This window comes from Anas acuta, chromosome 2, assembly GCF_963932015.1.
Source record: "Anas acuta chromosome 2, bAnaAcu1.1, whole genome shotgun sequence".
NCBI classification, from domain to species: Eukaryota; Metazoa; Chordata; class Aves; order Anseriformes; family Anatidae; genus Anas; species Anas acuta.
The window spans coordinates 44,699,744-44,717,401 of NC_088980.1; the positions used below are offsets into that span (position 1 = coordinate 44,699,744).

General features: G+C 39.6%; 2 protein-coding genes across 4 annotated transcripts in view; one reads left to right on the top strand and one right to left on the bottom strand.

The window, feature by feature from the left end:
* ATP2C1 (ATPase secretory pathway Ca2+ transporting 1) overlaps positions 1–6,005 on the top strand; it is a 49,916-nt gene extending 43,911 nt beyond the window's left edge. For all 3 annotated transcript variants that reach the window (XM_068674532.1, XM_068674530.1, XM_068674531.1), the window contains exons 23-27: positions 1,629–1,745; positions 2,403–2,550; positions 3,178–3,273; positions 4,097–4,238; positions 5,183–6,005. In XM_068674532.1, the coding sequence (XP_068530633.1) occupies positions 1,629–1,745; positions 2,403–2,550; positions 3,178–3,273; positions 4,097–4,238; positions 5,183–5,319 (640 nt within the window). In that variant the 3' untranslated portion in view covers positions 5,320–6,005. The remainder of the gene's footprint in view (positions 1–1,628; positions 1,746–2,402; positions 2,551–3,177; positions 3,274–4,096; positions 4,239–5,182) is intronic.
* Positions 6,006–11,061: 5,056 nt separating this feature from the next.
* ASTE1 (asteroid homolog 1) lies at positions 11,062–15,839 on the bottom strand. Its single transcript, XM_068674537.1, has 4 exons — positions 14,464–15,839; positions 12,943–13,150; positions 11,816–12,011; positions 11,062–11,552 (listed from the first exon to the last, which is right to left on the bottom strand). The coding sequence occupies exons 1-4, from the start codon at positions 15,784–15,786 to the stop codon at positions 11,261–11,263; spliced, it is 2,019 nt and encodes a 672-aa protein (XP_068530638.1). The 5' UTR covers positions 15,787–15,839; the 3' UTR covers positions 11,062–11,260.
* Between the last annotated feature and the right edge of the window lie 1,819 nt (positions 15,840–17,658).

Consider the following 17,658-nt stretch of genomic DNA (forward strand, 5'->3'; position numbering starts at 1 on the left):
CTCTTAAAATTTGCCTAAAAACTGTAAGAAGAGTTGTATACTTTCTATCTTGTATGGTGTCCTGAATTGGTAGGAGACTTAGTCTGCTTCTGAAAAATCATGAAGCATAGATATTTTAGGGAAGTGTGCATGCCTGCTAGCCTTGGGAATAGTAGCCTTAGGTTTCTCATGAATGAGTTACCCTTTTTTCTGCCTCTCTTTGTAGGGAGAGCATATGAGGGTTCAGTAGAGTGCCAAATACAGAATTATTGTAAGCTTTGCTCGCTTCTTGTTGGATATGAAACCATTTAATGTCATGCTGAAACCGATTAGTGCATAACTTGTTTAGAGAGGTTTCTGATACCAAGTTTGTAAACAGCTAATCTATTTTCAGTCTTCTGCCTAGCTTCCTCATTTGCTAATGAGCAGTGGTGTGAGTATTTTTAGGGAGTCTGAGTAGTGTGCTTTGATCGATTTGTCAAACTGGTGACAGGTGCACAGTCTGGTTGTGTTTATATCAAAAGTGTCTAAGAAGTTTGTTTTTCAAAACCATGTTTAGAAGTTCTACTTCATGTGCAATAAAAGTATAGGACCGAGTTCCATAGTGAAAAAAATTGAAGTTGAAGGTGAGTGTTAATCTGGAATGCCATTTTAATGTTTGGGAGGTTTTTAAGACATACAAATGCTGTCTTTTAATTGCTAGAACACCATTTTAACTACAGATTCTAAATGAATTCATCCCTTTCGTACTATAAAATTCAGCAAGGGAAAATGCCAGGTTCTGCACCTGGGACACAGGAATGCCTGACAGAGGTACAGACTGGGAGATCAGTGGAAGGGATCTGAGCATACTGGTCAAGAGCAGGCTCAGCGTGAGCCAGCAGTGTGCCCTGGCAGCCAGGAGGGCAAACTACATGTTAGGGTGCACGAAACACAGCATAGCCAGCAGGTCAGAAGAGGTGATTCTCCCACTATATTTAGCATTGGTGTGGCCACACCTTGAATATTGCATGCAGTTCTGGGCTCTGCAATATAAAAAGGATTTTATGATACTTGAATGCGTCTGGAGGATGGCAACAAAGTTAGTAAAAGGGCTGGAAGGCATGTTCTACGAGGAGAGGCTGAGGACTTTTGGTCTGTTTAGTTTGCAGAAAAGAAGTCTCAAAGATGACCTCACTGCTTTCTACAGCTTCCTGAGGAAGGGGAAGCAAAGTTAGGTGCTAGTTTCTTCTCCCTAGTAAGCAATGACAGGATAATCAGAAAGGGCACAAAGCTGTGCTGGAGAGGTTCAAACTGGTTATTAAGAAAAAATTCTTTACCGTGAGGGTGGTCAGACACTGTCATGGGCCTCCTAGTGAGGTGGTTGGTGCCCCAAGCCTGTCAACGTTCAAGGGGCATTTGGGCGATGTCCTCAGTAACACGCTTTAACTTCTGATTAGCTCTGAAGTGGCCAGGCAGTTGGATTTGATCTCTGAAGGTCCCTTCCAACTATACAGGCCTTTTAAAGTTAGGGTTATGTCAATTGTGATTTAATTTGTCAAAATCTATATCTACTCTTAAATATGTGAAGTTTTGCTTACAAAGCAGTTATCAGTGGATCTTCAGAAATGTTCCTTGCTGACAGTCATAAAAATGGATTCTTTCAACAGGAGTATAGCAGCATTGACTTTAATCTCACTGGCTACATTAATGAACTTTCCTAATCCTCTCAATGCCATGCAGATCTTATGGATCAATATTATTATGGATGGACCTCCAGCTCAAAGGTAAGTAATTACTTACCTTTACTTTAAACTCTGTTAGAGGTCTGTGGTCCCATTTATTTCAACAAGGAAAAGGGTTGTTTGTAGAAGAAATTCTGTGAAGTGTTAGGCTTGAGTGATGTTTTTCTGAAACATAGCAAACATTTTTCTTAGAACTATACTGCAAATATTAGAGTTCACTGTTCATTATTTTGGTTTGCTTTAATAGCTAACAATGCTTGGTTGGGGTCACAGCATGGATATGTCTGTGGAACCTGAATGCAAGATACTGGCGTCTCTCTGGGTCCTTCCTCTGACTCTTCACTGCAGATAGATTGTAGGGGATCCCTTAGTTAGGCTGATTAAGTTGGCAGTAATCAGGGTCATTACTAATACAGCAAATTCCTTTAAAGTTGACATCTACTTGTCTTGATAATGTCTGATATTGCATAATTTTAGACTTTCAAACTGCAGTGTTAGAGTATCACCTGTTACTAACATTTATAACTCAGTGCTTTAAAGGTGAAAAATCACAAATGCTTGTTTGAATTCTGTGAATCTTAGACTGTACAGAGAAGATAAAAATCTTTTTTTTTTTAACTTGTAAAATATAGCCTTTATATAGAAGCAATTAATTATTTCTGTGATTATAAAAATCTAAGTTGTTGTTTCAATTTTAAGTCTTGGGGTGGAGCCTGTGGATAAAGATGTTATTCAGAAGCCTCCGAGAAATCTGAAGGACAGCATTTTGACTAAAAACCTAATTGTTAAAATACTGGTTTCATCAATAATTATTGTGTGTGGAACACTGTTCGTCTTCTGGAGAGAGGTATGACAAAAACATAAAAGCAAATATTTTTAAAAGTCATTTTTATCCTAGCAGATGGAATTTGGAATTTGCATGAACTTTGTTGTAAGATTTATCCATACTTGTTTAATAATAATAAAGATTGAAGGGGACGAATTTCAAAGCAGTAGTTGAAATGAGGAATACAGTTCTGTTCCCCAATCTGTTTTACCACAGACTTTTTCAGGACCTAAACATACTTGGAAAGCTTTTGGAAAACTCAAATGGGCATTAATTGTAAAAAGTCTTATAGCCAGGCTATTATGAAACAGCTATTTGCCTTCCTTTTCCATGTAGAGAAGAAAGTTTTGTGTTTTTTTGTTTTTTTTTTAAACTTCTTGTAGTGCCTGCCTAGAATTCTTGGTATTCCATCTGCTTGCATAGATGTTTGTTAAGAGTTTTCATTTAATTACAGTTTTGGATTACAAATTCTTTTAAATTACAGGTGTCTAATTCTTGCTGTATGATTTATTAAAATCAGCTTGGGGCAAACAATTGTTTTTGCGTTCATGTATTAGCTAGTCAAACTTGAATTACTGCATTAACTACACTTTGTTGTTGTGGGTTTAAACTAAAGCATGATGAAACACTCTTATTTTTTGTCGGCAGTTACGAGACAATGTAATAACACCTCGGGATACAACCATGACTTTCACCTGTTTTGTATTTTTTGATATGTTCAACGCACTGAGTTCTAGATCTCAGGTAAGTGATTTGTATTGCCATTTACACAGTATTTAAAGCAGTATTTTTCTTCTAAGGAGGATCTTGCTGTCTTTGTATCAAATGTATTCCTGCAGACTTACTTTACATGTACTATTAAGCTTTGGAGTTAAAAATAATTAATAATAATAATAATACTATGTAGGATTTCTTAAATGACAGGTAAGTGTTAATTTCCTTAATTTACGATGCAGAACTGGTCGTAATGCTGCTGTCCTCACAGGTGCAAGGAAATTCTATTAAAATCTGAAGTGTGGCAGTCCTTTGTATTGCTACATAGGCTTGTTTTTTTTCTTTTCCTGAAAATCCTGTCAGTTCAGCAACTTTTTCAGAATCTGAAGCTTTTTGAAGGCCTTATATTTAATTTTTTATTTTTAATTTGTAACTTTAATGAAAGTTGCTTAAACCGTTCTTTCTGTTTATATTTTTGCTCTAAGGAAAAAATGTCTGAAACTTTATGCAAGTTGAAGAAAATACATACCACTGCACTTATGCTAATTAGTAGTCTGTTTTCTGATATGAACATCAGAAAACACGACTCTCTAGTATTGTATGCATCTTCTAATGCACTGTACTTGCAGAAAAGTAAGCTCAATAAACAGATCATTGACTGTGAAGACAAGATACGCATTCAGCTTACCATGAAACTAGCCTCTCAAGAACTTGTTGTAGATTATCTTCAAGGTCAACAATATGTTTTTACATTTCTGTAAAAGTCCAGATGAAAACACTGTAGTTAGGAATATTTTTCTTGTCTAGACAATGGAATTTACATGTATGGTGTGATATATTGTTTATTTTACAGACAAAATCCGTCTTTGAGATTGGACTTTGTAGTAACAAAATGTTTTGCTATGCTGTCCTTGGATCTATAATGGGGCAGTTACTGGTCATTTACTTTCCTCCACTTCAGAAGGTTTTCCAAACAGAGAGCCTGAGCATCTTGGGTAAGAACAGTTTCTTTTTAAAAACTATGTATTAAGGATTAATTCGTAAGTGCATTGGCTGATGGTTGTGGGCATGGCATTTAGGGACATAGTTTAGTGGTGGACTTGGTAGTAGTAGGCTGGTGGTTGGACTTGATGATATTAAGGGTCTCTTCTAACCTCTATCATTCTGTGATTCTCTGACAGTTCTTTCTGCCTACTTGCATACAGCAGGAATAAAAATCCTGCTGACCTGTTTTAAGGGGAAAAAATCCTTTTAGGTCCTTTGTTTGGAAATCATGATTAAATGTGTATTATACACAAGACAGATGATTGCATTCTTAGGTTTCTGAAGTGCTTGTGTGTTTTAAGTTTTTTTAGTATGAGTATTGATGCAGGCAAAATGAAGCACAGACCTTGGAAAAGTTTTTTTTTAAAATCTTATGCTTTATTAAATCAACTGCATTTTTGTAGGGTAAAAAGGTATGAGGCTTTTAAGAAGCTATGTAAATACGTACTTGGTGCTATTGGCCTCATTAAGACTTATGTTTACTGCTGTTGCTGTTTTCTGGAGCTAAAGATAAATTGTTGCTATGAAATACAAGTTTTACATAATTCTTTGCCTTTTTATTGTGATGTCACTTCTGAGAATCTAAGTATTTTTTCAGTATAAAGTTAGTTATGTTGCTTAGGATTCTTTGCTTTCATAGGTATTAATAAAAATAGTTATGAAATATTCCAAAAGTTTCAAATATTGTGCATGTCCTTGTGATTTGTGCATAAACTATGCATGTTATTTGTCTGGTTCTGCAAAAAATTGGTTCTTGCTTCATTTTACTGTGAAGCAATACCTCAAATTACTTAATAATAGGGAGGCAATTTGAAGGCGTGTAAGTCATATTCTTTTGCGAATCCGTCCTAATCTTTAAGTAGCAACTTTTAAAAAGGCTAATTATCTCTTCTAGATTTATTGTTTCTTCTGGGGCTCACTTCCTCTGTGTGCATAGTGACTGAGATCATAAAGAAGTTTGAAAGAAGCAAGGAAAAGATCCAGAAACGTGGAAGTTCTTCTTCGTCGACTTCGTCTTTTCTTGATGTATGATGCATATTGCATTCTTTTTGTTTGCAAACTTAGGGATTGCTGTCTAAAGATGTAGGAGAAAGCAAAACAATATTTGGAGGATTAAGAAATCCTGAGGGCTTTTGACAAGTCCTTTGTTTCACTGGCTAATGATGAACATTCATGTTTCAAGACTGTTCAGAACTTAACTTCCAGCTGTGGGAGTAACAAATGAAATTATGCAACTTTGGTAACGTTTTTCCTCAAACCAATTTACTTTTGAGATTGAACAGGATTTTGTGTGGGGGGGATTTAATTTAAAGAAAGATCTAAGCCCAACTCCCATTTTCTGCACTTAAGAGATATAACTGTGTAAAATTCTTCTCTTAGATATATATATTTTAGTTTGTTTTTATTTAAAACATTGTACTATTTTACTTTTATGGTGGTGGGACTTTGCTACTAATACAAGGATTAAAAAAAAAATATTTCAGAGGCATTCCACTGGGTTTAGAGTCTGTCACAAGAGTGCCATATTCTAGCTACTGTATTTATTTACTTTATCCTGCAATGTGTAAGCGGCTCAAGTACCTTGTGCTACAGTTTTTTTGTATCCTGAGTTCTTTTGCACAGGATGTGACCGCTGTCGGATCACTGTTTTTCTTTTCTTTTTCTGTGATTGAAAAGCCTATACTGCAATTTGAAGTAAATGTTTGCTTTTCTTAAAAGTGTGGTGTCTCTTTGCTTTAAAAGAAACTGGCATTTACACCAGATTGTCAGGCTTATTTTGATCATTTCAGATGCTAGCTTTATTTCACATTTTGTTCCATTTTAGCTTACAAATGCCAGAAAACATCAGTGGTTATAAGTAAGTACTATTATTGAAATATTTTTAGTATACTAAATTAGAAAAGGAATGCACTCATTCTCACTCTAATGGCAAAAAATCCCACCCTTGTTTGAAAGAAGCTTATTTTTTCCTTTTGTGCCCCTCCTGTTCTTTCTTCTTCCCATCATAAAAATAAACTGTTTACTTTTAGAGTAACTTAAAATTTAAACCTTCAGAATGCCTTTTTGTGGCTGGAAAAGTGTTATAGTAGATTGATGTCTCGATATGTTAAAATTAGTTTTTCATATACGATAATGCCTAAGTACTCTTAATATTCAGCAATTAGAGTCTTCTCCCTCAAAACAGACTTGTAACTGGTGTCATCAGTGTCTTTAGAATAGGACTCTTTATCCTTCTGAGGAAAAAATGCAAGGATCAATCACCCACAGAATCTTGAAAAGAGGATGTGCAAGATTTCTAGGGGGAGTTGGCGATGGAATGGTGGATCTTTTGTTTCAGTGTGTGGATACACAGCTTTTCATACTGAAGCCTGAAAATAGTGTTTTGTCTTGGTATTAGTTGGGGGACATGCTAGATGCAGATAGAGAAGATGGTTATCCTGTCTGTAAGGTTAATGAGGGATTTTAAATGGGTACCAACCAGGATATGTTTTGCACATTCCTTTGTGGCTTGCCCCATCATCTGCCACGCTCAAAATCTGGAGAGTTCATGAAAAAGAAAGGCAGTGGAAATAACACTGGAAAGTGTTATACGAATCTCTCTGCTGGTAAGTTATTTATTTTTTCCCCCTAGAGATTTGTAGACTTGGTCAGAAGCGTGGCAGCACACAGGAAATGAGTTCATTTGCTAAACAGGAACCACTGAGTCTGCTGTATGCACGCACGCAATTCAGCCATTGCTCTGGCTGACCCTGGGCCTGCTGAATGTGCACATATTACCTGAACTACCAATGTGCAGGAGACCTAACAGTGTAAGGGGAAAGACTGTAGCATATGGCATTCAGCTCTTCTGCAGGCTCCTATATGAACCACCAAGCTAATAGGGCTCAAACAAGATGACTTCATACAGAAATGCTCTTCTCTTCAAGCACAAGTTTAATTTCCAGCAACTCTGCCTATCAAAAGTTGAACAAATTCGTCAATGTTTTTCCTGTTGGACTGTCTTTGACAAGTGAAGCCGTAGTACTAATGCATTCAGTATTTCAATGCAATTTCAGAACATTTAAAAGCTCCTTAATAAAATATTTAGAAGTCTTCAGATTCCGGTAAAGACATAATAAAAACTATGACAATGCATGCTGATGAAGAATCTCTTGCGCCAGCCTGGGTTTTGAGAAAGTACAGCTCTGCATTTGGTATTAAAATCCTAGAAATCCAGATATGTAGAGAAGTGCAGATGAATAATGATTTGTTGTTTTAGCAAAGAATTCTTATTGCCTAGTCTTTAAACAAATTTTATGAAGCAGCACAAAGTCGTCTCACTTTCTGAATAAGGTATGTCAGCGTAGACAAGATATAAAATTGTGTTTACTGAAGAACAATTCTGCCTTCTTGAAGGATAAGCTTAATTGCATGTAATTCACTTTAAATATGCCAAAGGCAATTTTGCTGTTTTCCTCTGGAAGATGAAACAGTAACAAGCTCAACCTCATTATTTGTAAGAAATGCCTGGACCAGCTGTCTGAATTCCATTGCTGTTTTTTAAAACCATTCCTGATCATTACCACCTAGCTTGGAGACTTTCTTCAGAGCAATTCAGTCAATGGTGATTTTTTTTTTTCCTCAAAAATTCGAAGCATTTATGTGGTGTGAAAATAGCAACCAAGGAATTTATTTTCTCTTATTAAAGCATGGAATAGAGAACATCTAAGTTTTAACCAGCAAGAGCCTTTTATTGTTTGGGGACGTTTTTCTCTCAGGGAAAGATTGCTTCAGTTTTATTTCTTGAGTCATTATAGGTTTTCAGTTTAAATAAACTTTGAATAGTGATCCTAGACTGGCTAATTTTCTTCAGTATACAGAAATGGTATTTCCAGTGAGGCATATTTCATTTTACCAGGAGCAAAGAGCTGCTGACTTCTGCACTTAGAACATGTTTCCAGTGGGGTAATCCGTAAGCACCAAGTCAGCAGTCCCAAAGGTATTCCCAAAATGCCTTGTGCTCACAGCAGCCTTTTGATGAAAAAATGAAACATTTGAGTTTTTACTTCAGAACTAATTCAAGAATTTGCTTTCTGGTGTTCCCCCAGCATGGCAGTTGGGCCAGTGAAGATCTCCCTTATAGCAGTAACAACGTGGAATCAAACATACCTGCATTTTCTTATTTAAAGCTTATTGAAATGGGACAATTACTGTTGATTATAAAAAACATAAGGAACTACAAGCTTGGGAAAATGAAACACATGAGGTGGTAATGATTTGAAGGATTTACCTCTTAATTACTAAAATCAAGAACTTAAATTTAACCCCTTTCAACTTCAGTAAAGTCACCTGATGAAAATGTGCAAATAGGCTACTTAGAAAGGGCTTGTAAAGTGCTGACTTGCTGTGTGGTTGAGTATGGGTGCCATCTGCTGGTAATATAGTAAGTAGCAGTTCTGTACTGGAAGAAATGTTATTTATTACCTACTATTTCAGTTACCTACCATCTTGGGCTGTATCTCAAAAATAGTTTTCCTATGAATTGAAAGATGTTGTAAATGTATTTTCTCATGGACTCTATTATGGCAGTATCAAGACTCAGCTCTATGAGAGCACTCCTGTAGTTCATAAGGTCTAAGGAGTTACTACCGTGTAGAAAACACTTATTACAGCGTACAGTAATGAGCTTAAAGAAAGTGAAGTTTTATTTTGTTTTTCCCCAGGATTATTCATAGGTCTTCATACTGTATACTTTAATGTTTCCTTTTTAGAAGGTGTTGGGTTTGGGGTTTTTCCCTCAAGTTTAGGACTTCTAAAATTTGAGCATGGGTCAGTTTGTTAGTTTTCATCCTTGCCTGGAACTTGCCCTAGTTAAACTTCAAGTTAATGACAACCTGTTGTATTTTTTGCATTTTGGTACATTTGTTATGTACTGACTGCCCTACAAAACTTACAACAGTAAGTATTAACAACATCTGATACTTAAGCACTAGTGTTACAGTTCTGAATCAGAAACATTATGGTTGTTTGTGACTTGAACTCTGTAAAACACTTTTTCCTTGATTGATTTGCCTTGGTGGTAGATTACTTTCAGTTGCATGTATATTTCTCTGCAAAATGAAGTAGCACTTCAGGAAAGCCTTTGTGATAGTGGTCTCTGCTAGTCTGTGTCACCTACTTGGACAAGTTAACAAGAACAGTCTCTACATCCATTGAGACCACAGAGTAACTACAATGTTATCTTCCATGGCAGTAAAGATTGTGTCACCTAATTCTGTTGGTAGCACAAGACCTTTAGAGAAGCTTTGTACTCAGTCATAGGTGCTCCATGATTTTTAGTGGATTTCTTCATGCCTGGAATATTTTTCATTATTAGTACAAGTGCTCCTGATCACACTGAGCAAAGGCATGTGTTGCCTTGGTTATTCCAGCTAGCTAATTTTACTTTTAATTTGTCAGTGTGTGATCATTCTACATGCAAGAACACTACCTAGGTAACAATGACTGTCAGATGCAAGAACAGCTTGAAGGACATGTAGTCTGTGACTATGAATTTTCTTCTCTTTCCCCTTTAGAAGCAAGTCAAGTGCTCTTTTTCTACTATCATAACTGGAGTGCTAAAGTACACTGTTTAAATGGGCAGATGCAACCATCTCAGGTATAGCTTACCTTCCAAATAAAAATATGTTTTTTTGCAATGTGTGATGACTAAAACAAATTTTAGAAAATATCCTCTGTCATAGTCTGTGGAAAAAGCATGTTTCAGAGCAGTGTCATGCCTCTAAGAGTAAAAATGCTTTAACCTGAAGGCATTTGTATTACTGTGAGGACTGGGGGGAGTTAATCTTGTTTTCCTCACAGACCAGTCTCTCTTCTAGTTTAAATGTGAGAAAAAGCTTACATAAGCTGGACTGAAAATTGAGCACAAGATGATGCAGGAGTCAAACTTGAATTCTGGTGAGTAATGATTAAATCATGATTTTCCTGTATGTAAGAAATAGTGTACTGAGTCTTGAGGAGGAAAAAAAATACAACGTAGGTTTCACATACGGAATACACCAAGAAAACATCGGTTTTACAAGAAAAACATTTCTGTAAAGCAACTAATTGTGTTGCAAAGTTAGCTGATACAAACCCACTGAGAAATACTGCTGATGTAGGATTTTGTATATCAACTGTTTTTTCAGCATTAGCATACTGAGAGTAAGGGTTTGCAAAGTAACTTAGCGTACGCTGGGGCAACTTAAAGCAGGTCTGTAATTTTAGTATAGCTTTTAGAGAAAGGTTAATGCAAGTGACAGCAGATTGTACACAATTACTCTGAATTAGCAAGCCTGCTGTAGTTTGTTACCATGTAACTTCATATACGTAAATGCCATGTGTAGGCATTTAACTGTTATTTAAATATGCCAAATGGAAAGGGGAAAATAGCTGCTTCTGCTGAAGCTTCTGAGCCTGCTTCACTACCTATAATGATGCAACGCCAACTTCATCAGTTTTCATTGATGAAAACAAGTATTCTACCTGTAAAGACACTATTTTTTAAAAGTCAATTTCCATTTTGCTCTGATATGTAAGGTTGTAAATGTGTAACAGCATAGACAACTGTTCCTCAAATGCAAACTTTAAAAATGAATGTTTTCAAAGTGTTCAGGGAGATGAAGAGATAGCGAACTATAAATTTTCAGGAAGACAATTCCTTTAAAATACTCCAGATTTGAAATGCTAGACTTCTATACTCTCCTTTTCGATTAATGTCTTTTATAGAAACAAACAAAACCACACACACAAAACCAGAAACCAACACAACTTATATATAGCACCTCTTTTATAAGAACCTCAGTTACAAAAATACTAAATCCCTGAAGGAAGACTTCTTGGTACAGATGAAATGGGAACTTATATAAAAAACAGCAAAGCAAATTCCAACACAGTCACATATTGAAATATAATTTCTATCTTCATAGATAAAATTATTCCAGGAATAATGCTTTCAGTCATCCACTCCAAGTGATGCAAACCTGTTAAAATCACATGAATTCTGAGTTTCTGGTATGGGACACCTGATGGCCTTTCTCTTCTTAGATGCTTTCTTCTTTTTGCGGGACTCAGACTTGGTCTCTGTCACCTTCTGAAAGCAGTCTGGAGATACGCTTGACTTCACTGTATTCAACAAAACCTGATAAAGCTGAGTCATTTTTGGAGATGAACTAAACATATTTTCCACGGAAGGTGTTGATTTAAGCTCTTGATACAGACTGTGCACAAGGGTCCCACTATAAAGCCTGTTCAAAGGAAGGAGAGAATCCTCGTTTAGAACCACACTTCAGCAGAAGTACAGAAACATGCTGCTCAGTGAAAAAAAAGTCTCAACTACACACTATATTCAACAGTGGTCTCCTAAAGAATACCTATCCTAATCAGTATTTTTTTCCATATTCCCATCGTTAAAGAAAGGAGTCTAAAAATAGTCAAATTGGCCAAAGGAGTATATGAAAAGATTTCATTAAGAGCTTATGTGGAAAACAGATCTCTGGAATATCCTTACCTACTTAAGTCTGGCTCAGAGAGAGGAGTGGAGAGTAGCTGGTTGAGATACAATCCCATCTGAAGGCAGCACTGCCACTGGCAAAAACTGTGTGCAGCATCTAAGTCAAAGTCTTTACTTTGTGATTTCTTTTCCTTCCATTTCAGGAATTGATTATATGCAATACTGTCATCTTCATCATGTAAAGCTGTGCAATCTAGGTTATGAATAGAAAAGGACAGACAAACGTTCTGCTGTGAACAGTATGAAAGCTAATGCAATGTATAGGGTCTACAAACCTCAAACGTCCAGTTGTATCTCAGGAAGCCTACATGGTAATGTTTTAAAATCTCAAACTTATAGGCATAAGGTTACAAAATATATAAAGTTACAAAAGTATCAATATCCACAAGAATCTAAAACTGTGAAATCAATAATTCTACTTGTCAGGTAAGTCGCTGTGCTGTTCTGTGAGTGGATTAATTTGAAAAAAAGAAATAAAATGCCATCTCACTCCAGCCTACTTGGGAAGCAAGTAGCAACAATTTTCAACCTGCTTTTATAGTTCAGAACCTAAATAAACTGAATAACCCTGGCATGCATAATCTTTGGCATCACATCAAGACAACTTCTTGAAGGAAATGCCACCTTGCATCCTATTACGTATAAATATTCCTGAAAGTATTAAGTCAGCACAGAAATTGTTTCAAGTTTTCTCAGTGCACAGGAAGGTAACAGGTATCTGTGCAATTTTTAGGTACAGCTGATTTTAGAAAAACTCATGAGAAGTAAAAAGTTATCAGAATGCATCAGTAGCAGTCAATCTTTTCTGATGCATGAGCATGTCAACAAAATTTCTGTAGCCTAATTACACCTAATTAATCTTTTAGTCCTCGATTTACTTTTTTTTTAAAAAATGTTTTACATGATAGAATAGTACTGTTTTCCCTATTTAGGGTGTTAAATTCATAGTTAGCACTGCTTCTCTGCTCTGTATCAATGCAAAGAACGCCATACTTCAGGATATAGCGTGAATCAATGCTAATTCATCTGAATTTGCACAACTCACCATAAATGGGGAAAATCAAGTTACGGTACAGATTTTCAAAGTAGTTAAACATCTAAAATTATATTTTTTAGAGACGTACCTGGATCATTAGTTATCCTGTCAAGTTCTCCGGATACTATCATTAGAAGTAGAGCCTTTAATTGAAGCAATTTTACTTTTGGTTCTGAATGTGTCCAATAACAAGTTACAGCAACAGGAAGCTGTAAGTGACTGGGGAAAGATTCTAGGAAACTCATTTTCACTCCTAAAGTCTCCAGCAAAAGCATCCGACGGCATGACATAGGCACCTGAAAAAAAAAAAAAAGTGGAGTAGAAAAAATAAGGGAACAGACTTTATTTGCTGCAACTGATTTCCAAAATGCAAAGAAGCTTGTGTTTAAGCTAGCCAATACTTCATGTTTTCTATTAAAAAAAAAAAAGTTATTTGAGTAAGTTTCACAGATACTCTGAACAGGAAGTAAATTGAAATCAGTTTTGCCAAGAGTGTTTTGAATGCAGGGGAACGTTTCTTCTTGCAACCTTCTGTTGAACTGATAATTCACATTTATTTAGTGAGGAGAGTTGTAATAGCAGAAACTCAAATTTGGTAGAGGATACATACTAGGGCCAAATTAAGGTGTCATTAAAGTTTCTTAAAACCCCAAAGCATGACTTCTCAAACTCTTGAATGTCTGCATGTTGCTCATTTAAACAGCAATAAACCTGTATCACAGTGATGGACCAGGTTCTTAATGAAATAGCCACCAGCAGGTGATAAAAACACAATGATGTGTTACAGCTGATCTGAATGCCAGAGTGGACAGAGCATATGACTTAATTATACGCAGTATTAAAAGTTTCCAAAAGTTTAAAAAAAAAAAGCATACAAAATCAGTTATGCAACTTTGGGAATAAGATATTATTTTCCATTCAGAGGGTGAGTTGCGAAGTCTTAATCACTAGAATTTAAACATACAGAATCGCTGATGGCGACTAGAACTAACCTAGTACAATCTTCCTTTGATTACAAGCTGCGTTTTTCAGGTGCTGTTCTGTCTGGCAAGCAGCAGGGAACCACGTTAGCAGGATGCATACTCGTGGCAGGAGGAACTGCTGGACAGCTGCAAGGTTCACAGATGAAAAAATGGTGATTTTTAGTAAAAAAGCATGTGTCAGATTTTGTTTCTGACTTTGATCTGAAATAGCTATAGCTTGATCAAATGTAAATTAAGTTTTGTAGTGTTGAATTGCACCTAAATTTCTTAAAGCTATGAATTCTCTCCTGAAATGACAAAAGCAAATAGTTTAACGTAACACATGGGATCAAAGGAGAGTGTATAATGGAAAGCTTAGACAATGCTAATACGTACTCAACACCAGCTTTTCATATAATTTGTCTTGGTACAGTAGGAGAAAAAAACAACTAATGAGGTCTGTGTAGCTTCTCAACTATCAGAAGCCAAGCTCAGAACCCTAGCTCAGAACCCTGTCAGTACCTCAGCATTGGGTGAAGGTGTTTGACTCAGGCATCGCCTTTAGTGACCAGCTGGCAAACAGGAGTCCCAACTATTTGTTACTCATGAAACATTGTTAACCACGATCTGTGGTGCCAACCATTTACCTCCGTTAACTTCTCCAAAGCAAAATGCTCATCGCAAAAACGCGGGGGTAGGTTTGCTGCTGCTTGAACGAACGTTTTTGTAAGCGTCTTTTGGCTTCTGTCAAATTCAAACACGCCTGGAGGCTTGTTGGCCTGCTTGCTCGCAGCAGCAGCTTCCGAGCTCGGTGCTGCCTTGAGGAGCAGTCCGTAGATGACCTGCCGGATGGGCAGCGCCGTGCTGTGCGCGCTCGGCCTCTGCATGTTCTCCACCTGAACGTGGAGGAAGGTGCTTCTCAGCATCAGGGCATCGCTGAGGAACGGGGACAGCTCCCCTTTGGCCAAGCCATCCAGCACCCACTGCGGCAACCCCGAGCTGCTGGCCTCCTCGCTCTCGTACTTCCCCAGCTGGAAGAAGTCCTCCAGGTTCACGTCGGACGGCGCGTAGTCCTCCATGGAGCTGTGCAGGAGCTGCCTCACCTCTTCCCTCCGCTGCGCCTTCAGGTGCCTCACCACATCCTCCACAGCCTCGGCGGGCTCCCCAAACTGCGCCAGCCACTCCAGCAGCCCCCTCATGAGGCCGTGTTTGCCTCGCCGCCCCCCGGGGCTGCCAGCCCGGACAGGCAGCTTGCCGAAGAAGCCCTGCAGGGCCGGCACCTCGCCGTAATCGTTCCCGCAGAGGACAGCGAAGAGCGGCAGCAGGTTTTTCTGCAGGCGGCCGAAGCGGCGGCAGAAGCCGTCGGCGGAGAAGCAGAGCGCGGGGATGAAGCAGCCGGGTGCCCCCTCGGCGGGGCACACCTCCTGCCACTGGAAGCGGCTGAGCGGGCAGTAGCCCCCCGGCAGGTCGAAGACGCAGAAATCGCTGTCGAGGGACAGCACCGGGCAGCCCCAGCGCCTGGCCAGGGCGGCGATCTCGCGGTCAGCCTCGGCGAAGCACTGCACGAAGGGGACGCGCAGCCGGCGCAGCGCCTGCACGAAGGTGTGGCGGGCGAGCAGCGGCAGCAGGCAGCCGCCCTGCCCCCGGGACAGCCCGTGGGCAACCCGCAGCCTCTCGGCGGCGCGGTCCCGCAGGGTGGGCAGCTTGCGATCGGCAGCGCCTCGCCCCCCGTCCAGCACCACCACGGCGGCGACGCCGCAAGCCCGCAGGCTGCCGAAGAACCGGCGCACGGTGGCCGCTAAAACCCCGTAGTCGCCGCCGCGGCGGAGCTCGGCGGCGGTGGAGGAGGAGAAGCAGAGGCGGTGGTAGAGGCTGCTGCCGTCGATGACCAGCTTGCTGTCCCGCAGCCGCAGCTCGCTGAAGAACGCCCCGCGCTCGCCCACGAAGCCCGTCAGCCCCGGGACGCCCATGATGGCGCCCGGCTTCCCTCACAGGGCGCCTGCGCCGCCAGCTCCTAGCGACGGGGCTGGGCGAGGCGGGACGCGGGGAGGGGAAAGGGGATGGAGGAAGGGAGGTCCTGGCCCCTCAGAGCGTGATTTTGGGGCTGCCCGCGGTGTGTTTTGGGGTCCTGGTGTCCCCAAAGCGCCTCAGGGAGGTGTTGGTCGGTGCCCGGCTGGTTGCTGTTTGGTCTGGGGCACCCGCGCTGCTGGTAAAACCCTGGGCGTCCTCCCCCCCCCGGGAGCAGTGAGGAGCAATAATTTGCTTTAAACTCGGCTGAAGGACTCCTAACAGCCTCGTAAAGTTGTTGGAGGAATCGGCTGCGCAGCCGGCGTTCAGGAGGTTTGGTTGTTGTTGTTGTTGTTCTTTGTTTTTTAAACGAAGGGATAAAAATAAACTCAAATGCCTTCGATTTTACTTTCCAAAAAAATGCTTTGAAACGGTTAAAAATCAGGCCAGTGAAGTCATAGGCAGGAAAATAAATAAATGCGAGGTAGTATATATTGGTGATATTTGGAGTTTAAATATAAAAAAATATAGGTTTTGATCCTGAGGTGGGAAACGGTAATGGGTGTAGTACCGGGGTTCTTAGGGAGTGAAGAGAAAACCTGTCAGAATGGGGAAACTTTAGTGTCTGGAAAAGTTTATCCTGCAGGTCAGAAAGTGCCAGAATATGGTAGCTGTTGCTAAAGAGACCTGAAGGAATTTTAAAACCAGCATCACACGTAAACAAATGGGGGCCAGTGGGGAGTGCGGTGCTGTGCACGGAAACCTGGAAGCACCGCTGTGCCTTACCTCACGGTAGTGAAGGGGAGAGATCTACCCACAGCCAAGGAAGAAGGAAAAAATAAAGACAAAGGGTAATCTAGACAGTGTAATTGCATTAGTTCGGCGTCGTCAATATACCATGCCATAGAATGGGGTTTGATGGGGAAGAAAGGAAAATAAACTGTTTTCCAAAGTCCTACCAGATAGAGCGTGCTGAGTTTTTTGAAGAAAATGAGGCTTGCCAGTTGTTTGCTTTGAGTTATCTCTAGTTGTTCTGAAGAACTTTAATGGAGCTTGAAGTTGGAGAATATGGAAACTGGCAAAAAAAAATCAGGAAGGCTGGGCTGAAAGGTTTGAGGTAGGAGAGGCTGCCAGCTGACGGACTTATAGAAGAATCATTCTTACAGTCAAGTCAGGATGTAGGGTTTATCAATTCTGGTGGGATATTTCTTTCAAAATGCAGGGGCTGAGCAATGTGTCTGTTATGTGCCCTTAAAATCTGACCACAACTACAGCCACTGGCCCCTGCCTTGTAACATCACTCAGCAGTAGGTATCAAAGCACTTGCAAAGTTATATCATTACTCTCATTATATATAGGGGGAATTGAAGCACGGAGAGTAGCAGGTGCAAGGCAAGGTTAGAAATAAAGCACGGCAATTCGTCGCAGTAGGGCACTCTCGCTCAAGGGTGATACTGTGATGCTAAGGGTTATAACCCATCCCTAGGGTCAGGTAGGTATCAAAATCAGAAGGTGAGAGGTGTTAAGTGACTCTTCTGAAAAAAAGACCAGATGGTTTAGCAGTTTTTCTAAGTGTAGTTATTTCTAAAAAGTATGTATTTTAAAACCACTGACTGTATCTGGGATTTATGAAGGCATCCATAAAACAACAACTTCCTGGGAGAATAATAAATGAAAAATATGGAAACTTTATGGAACTGGCAATATAATATTTTATGGAACTCATCTTCCTGCCATTCTGTGCTCCCCTCTCCTCCCCCCCTCCCCAACCCTCAACACGGTCCATTTATGCTTTCTAAAACAGATTTAGAGTTACTGAAGCAGTAGATTTTTTT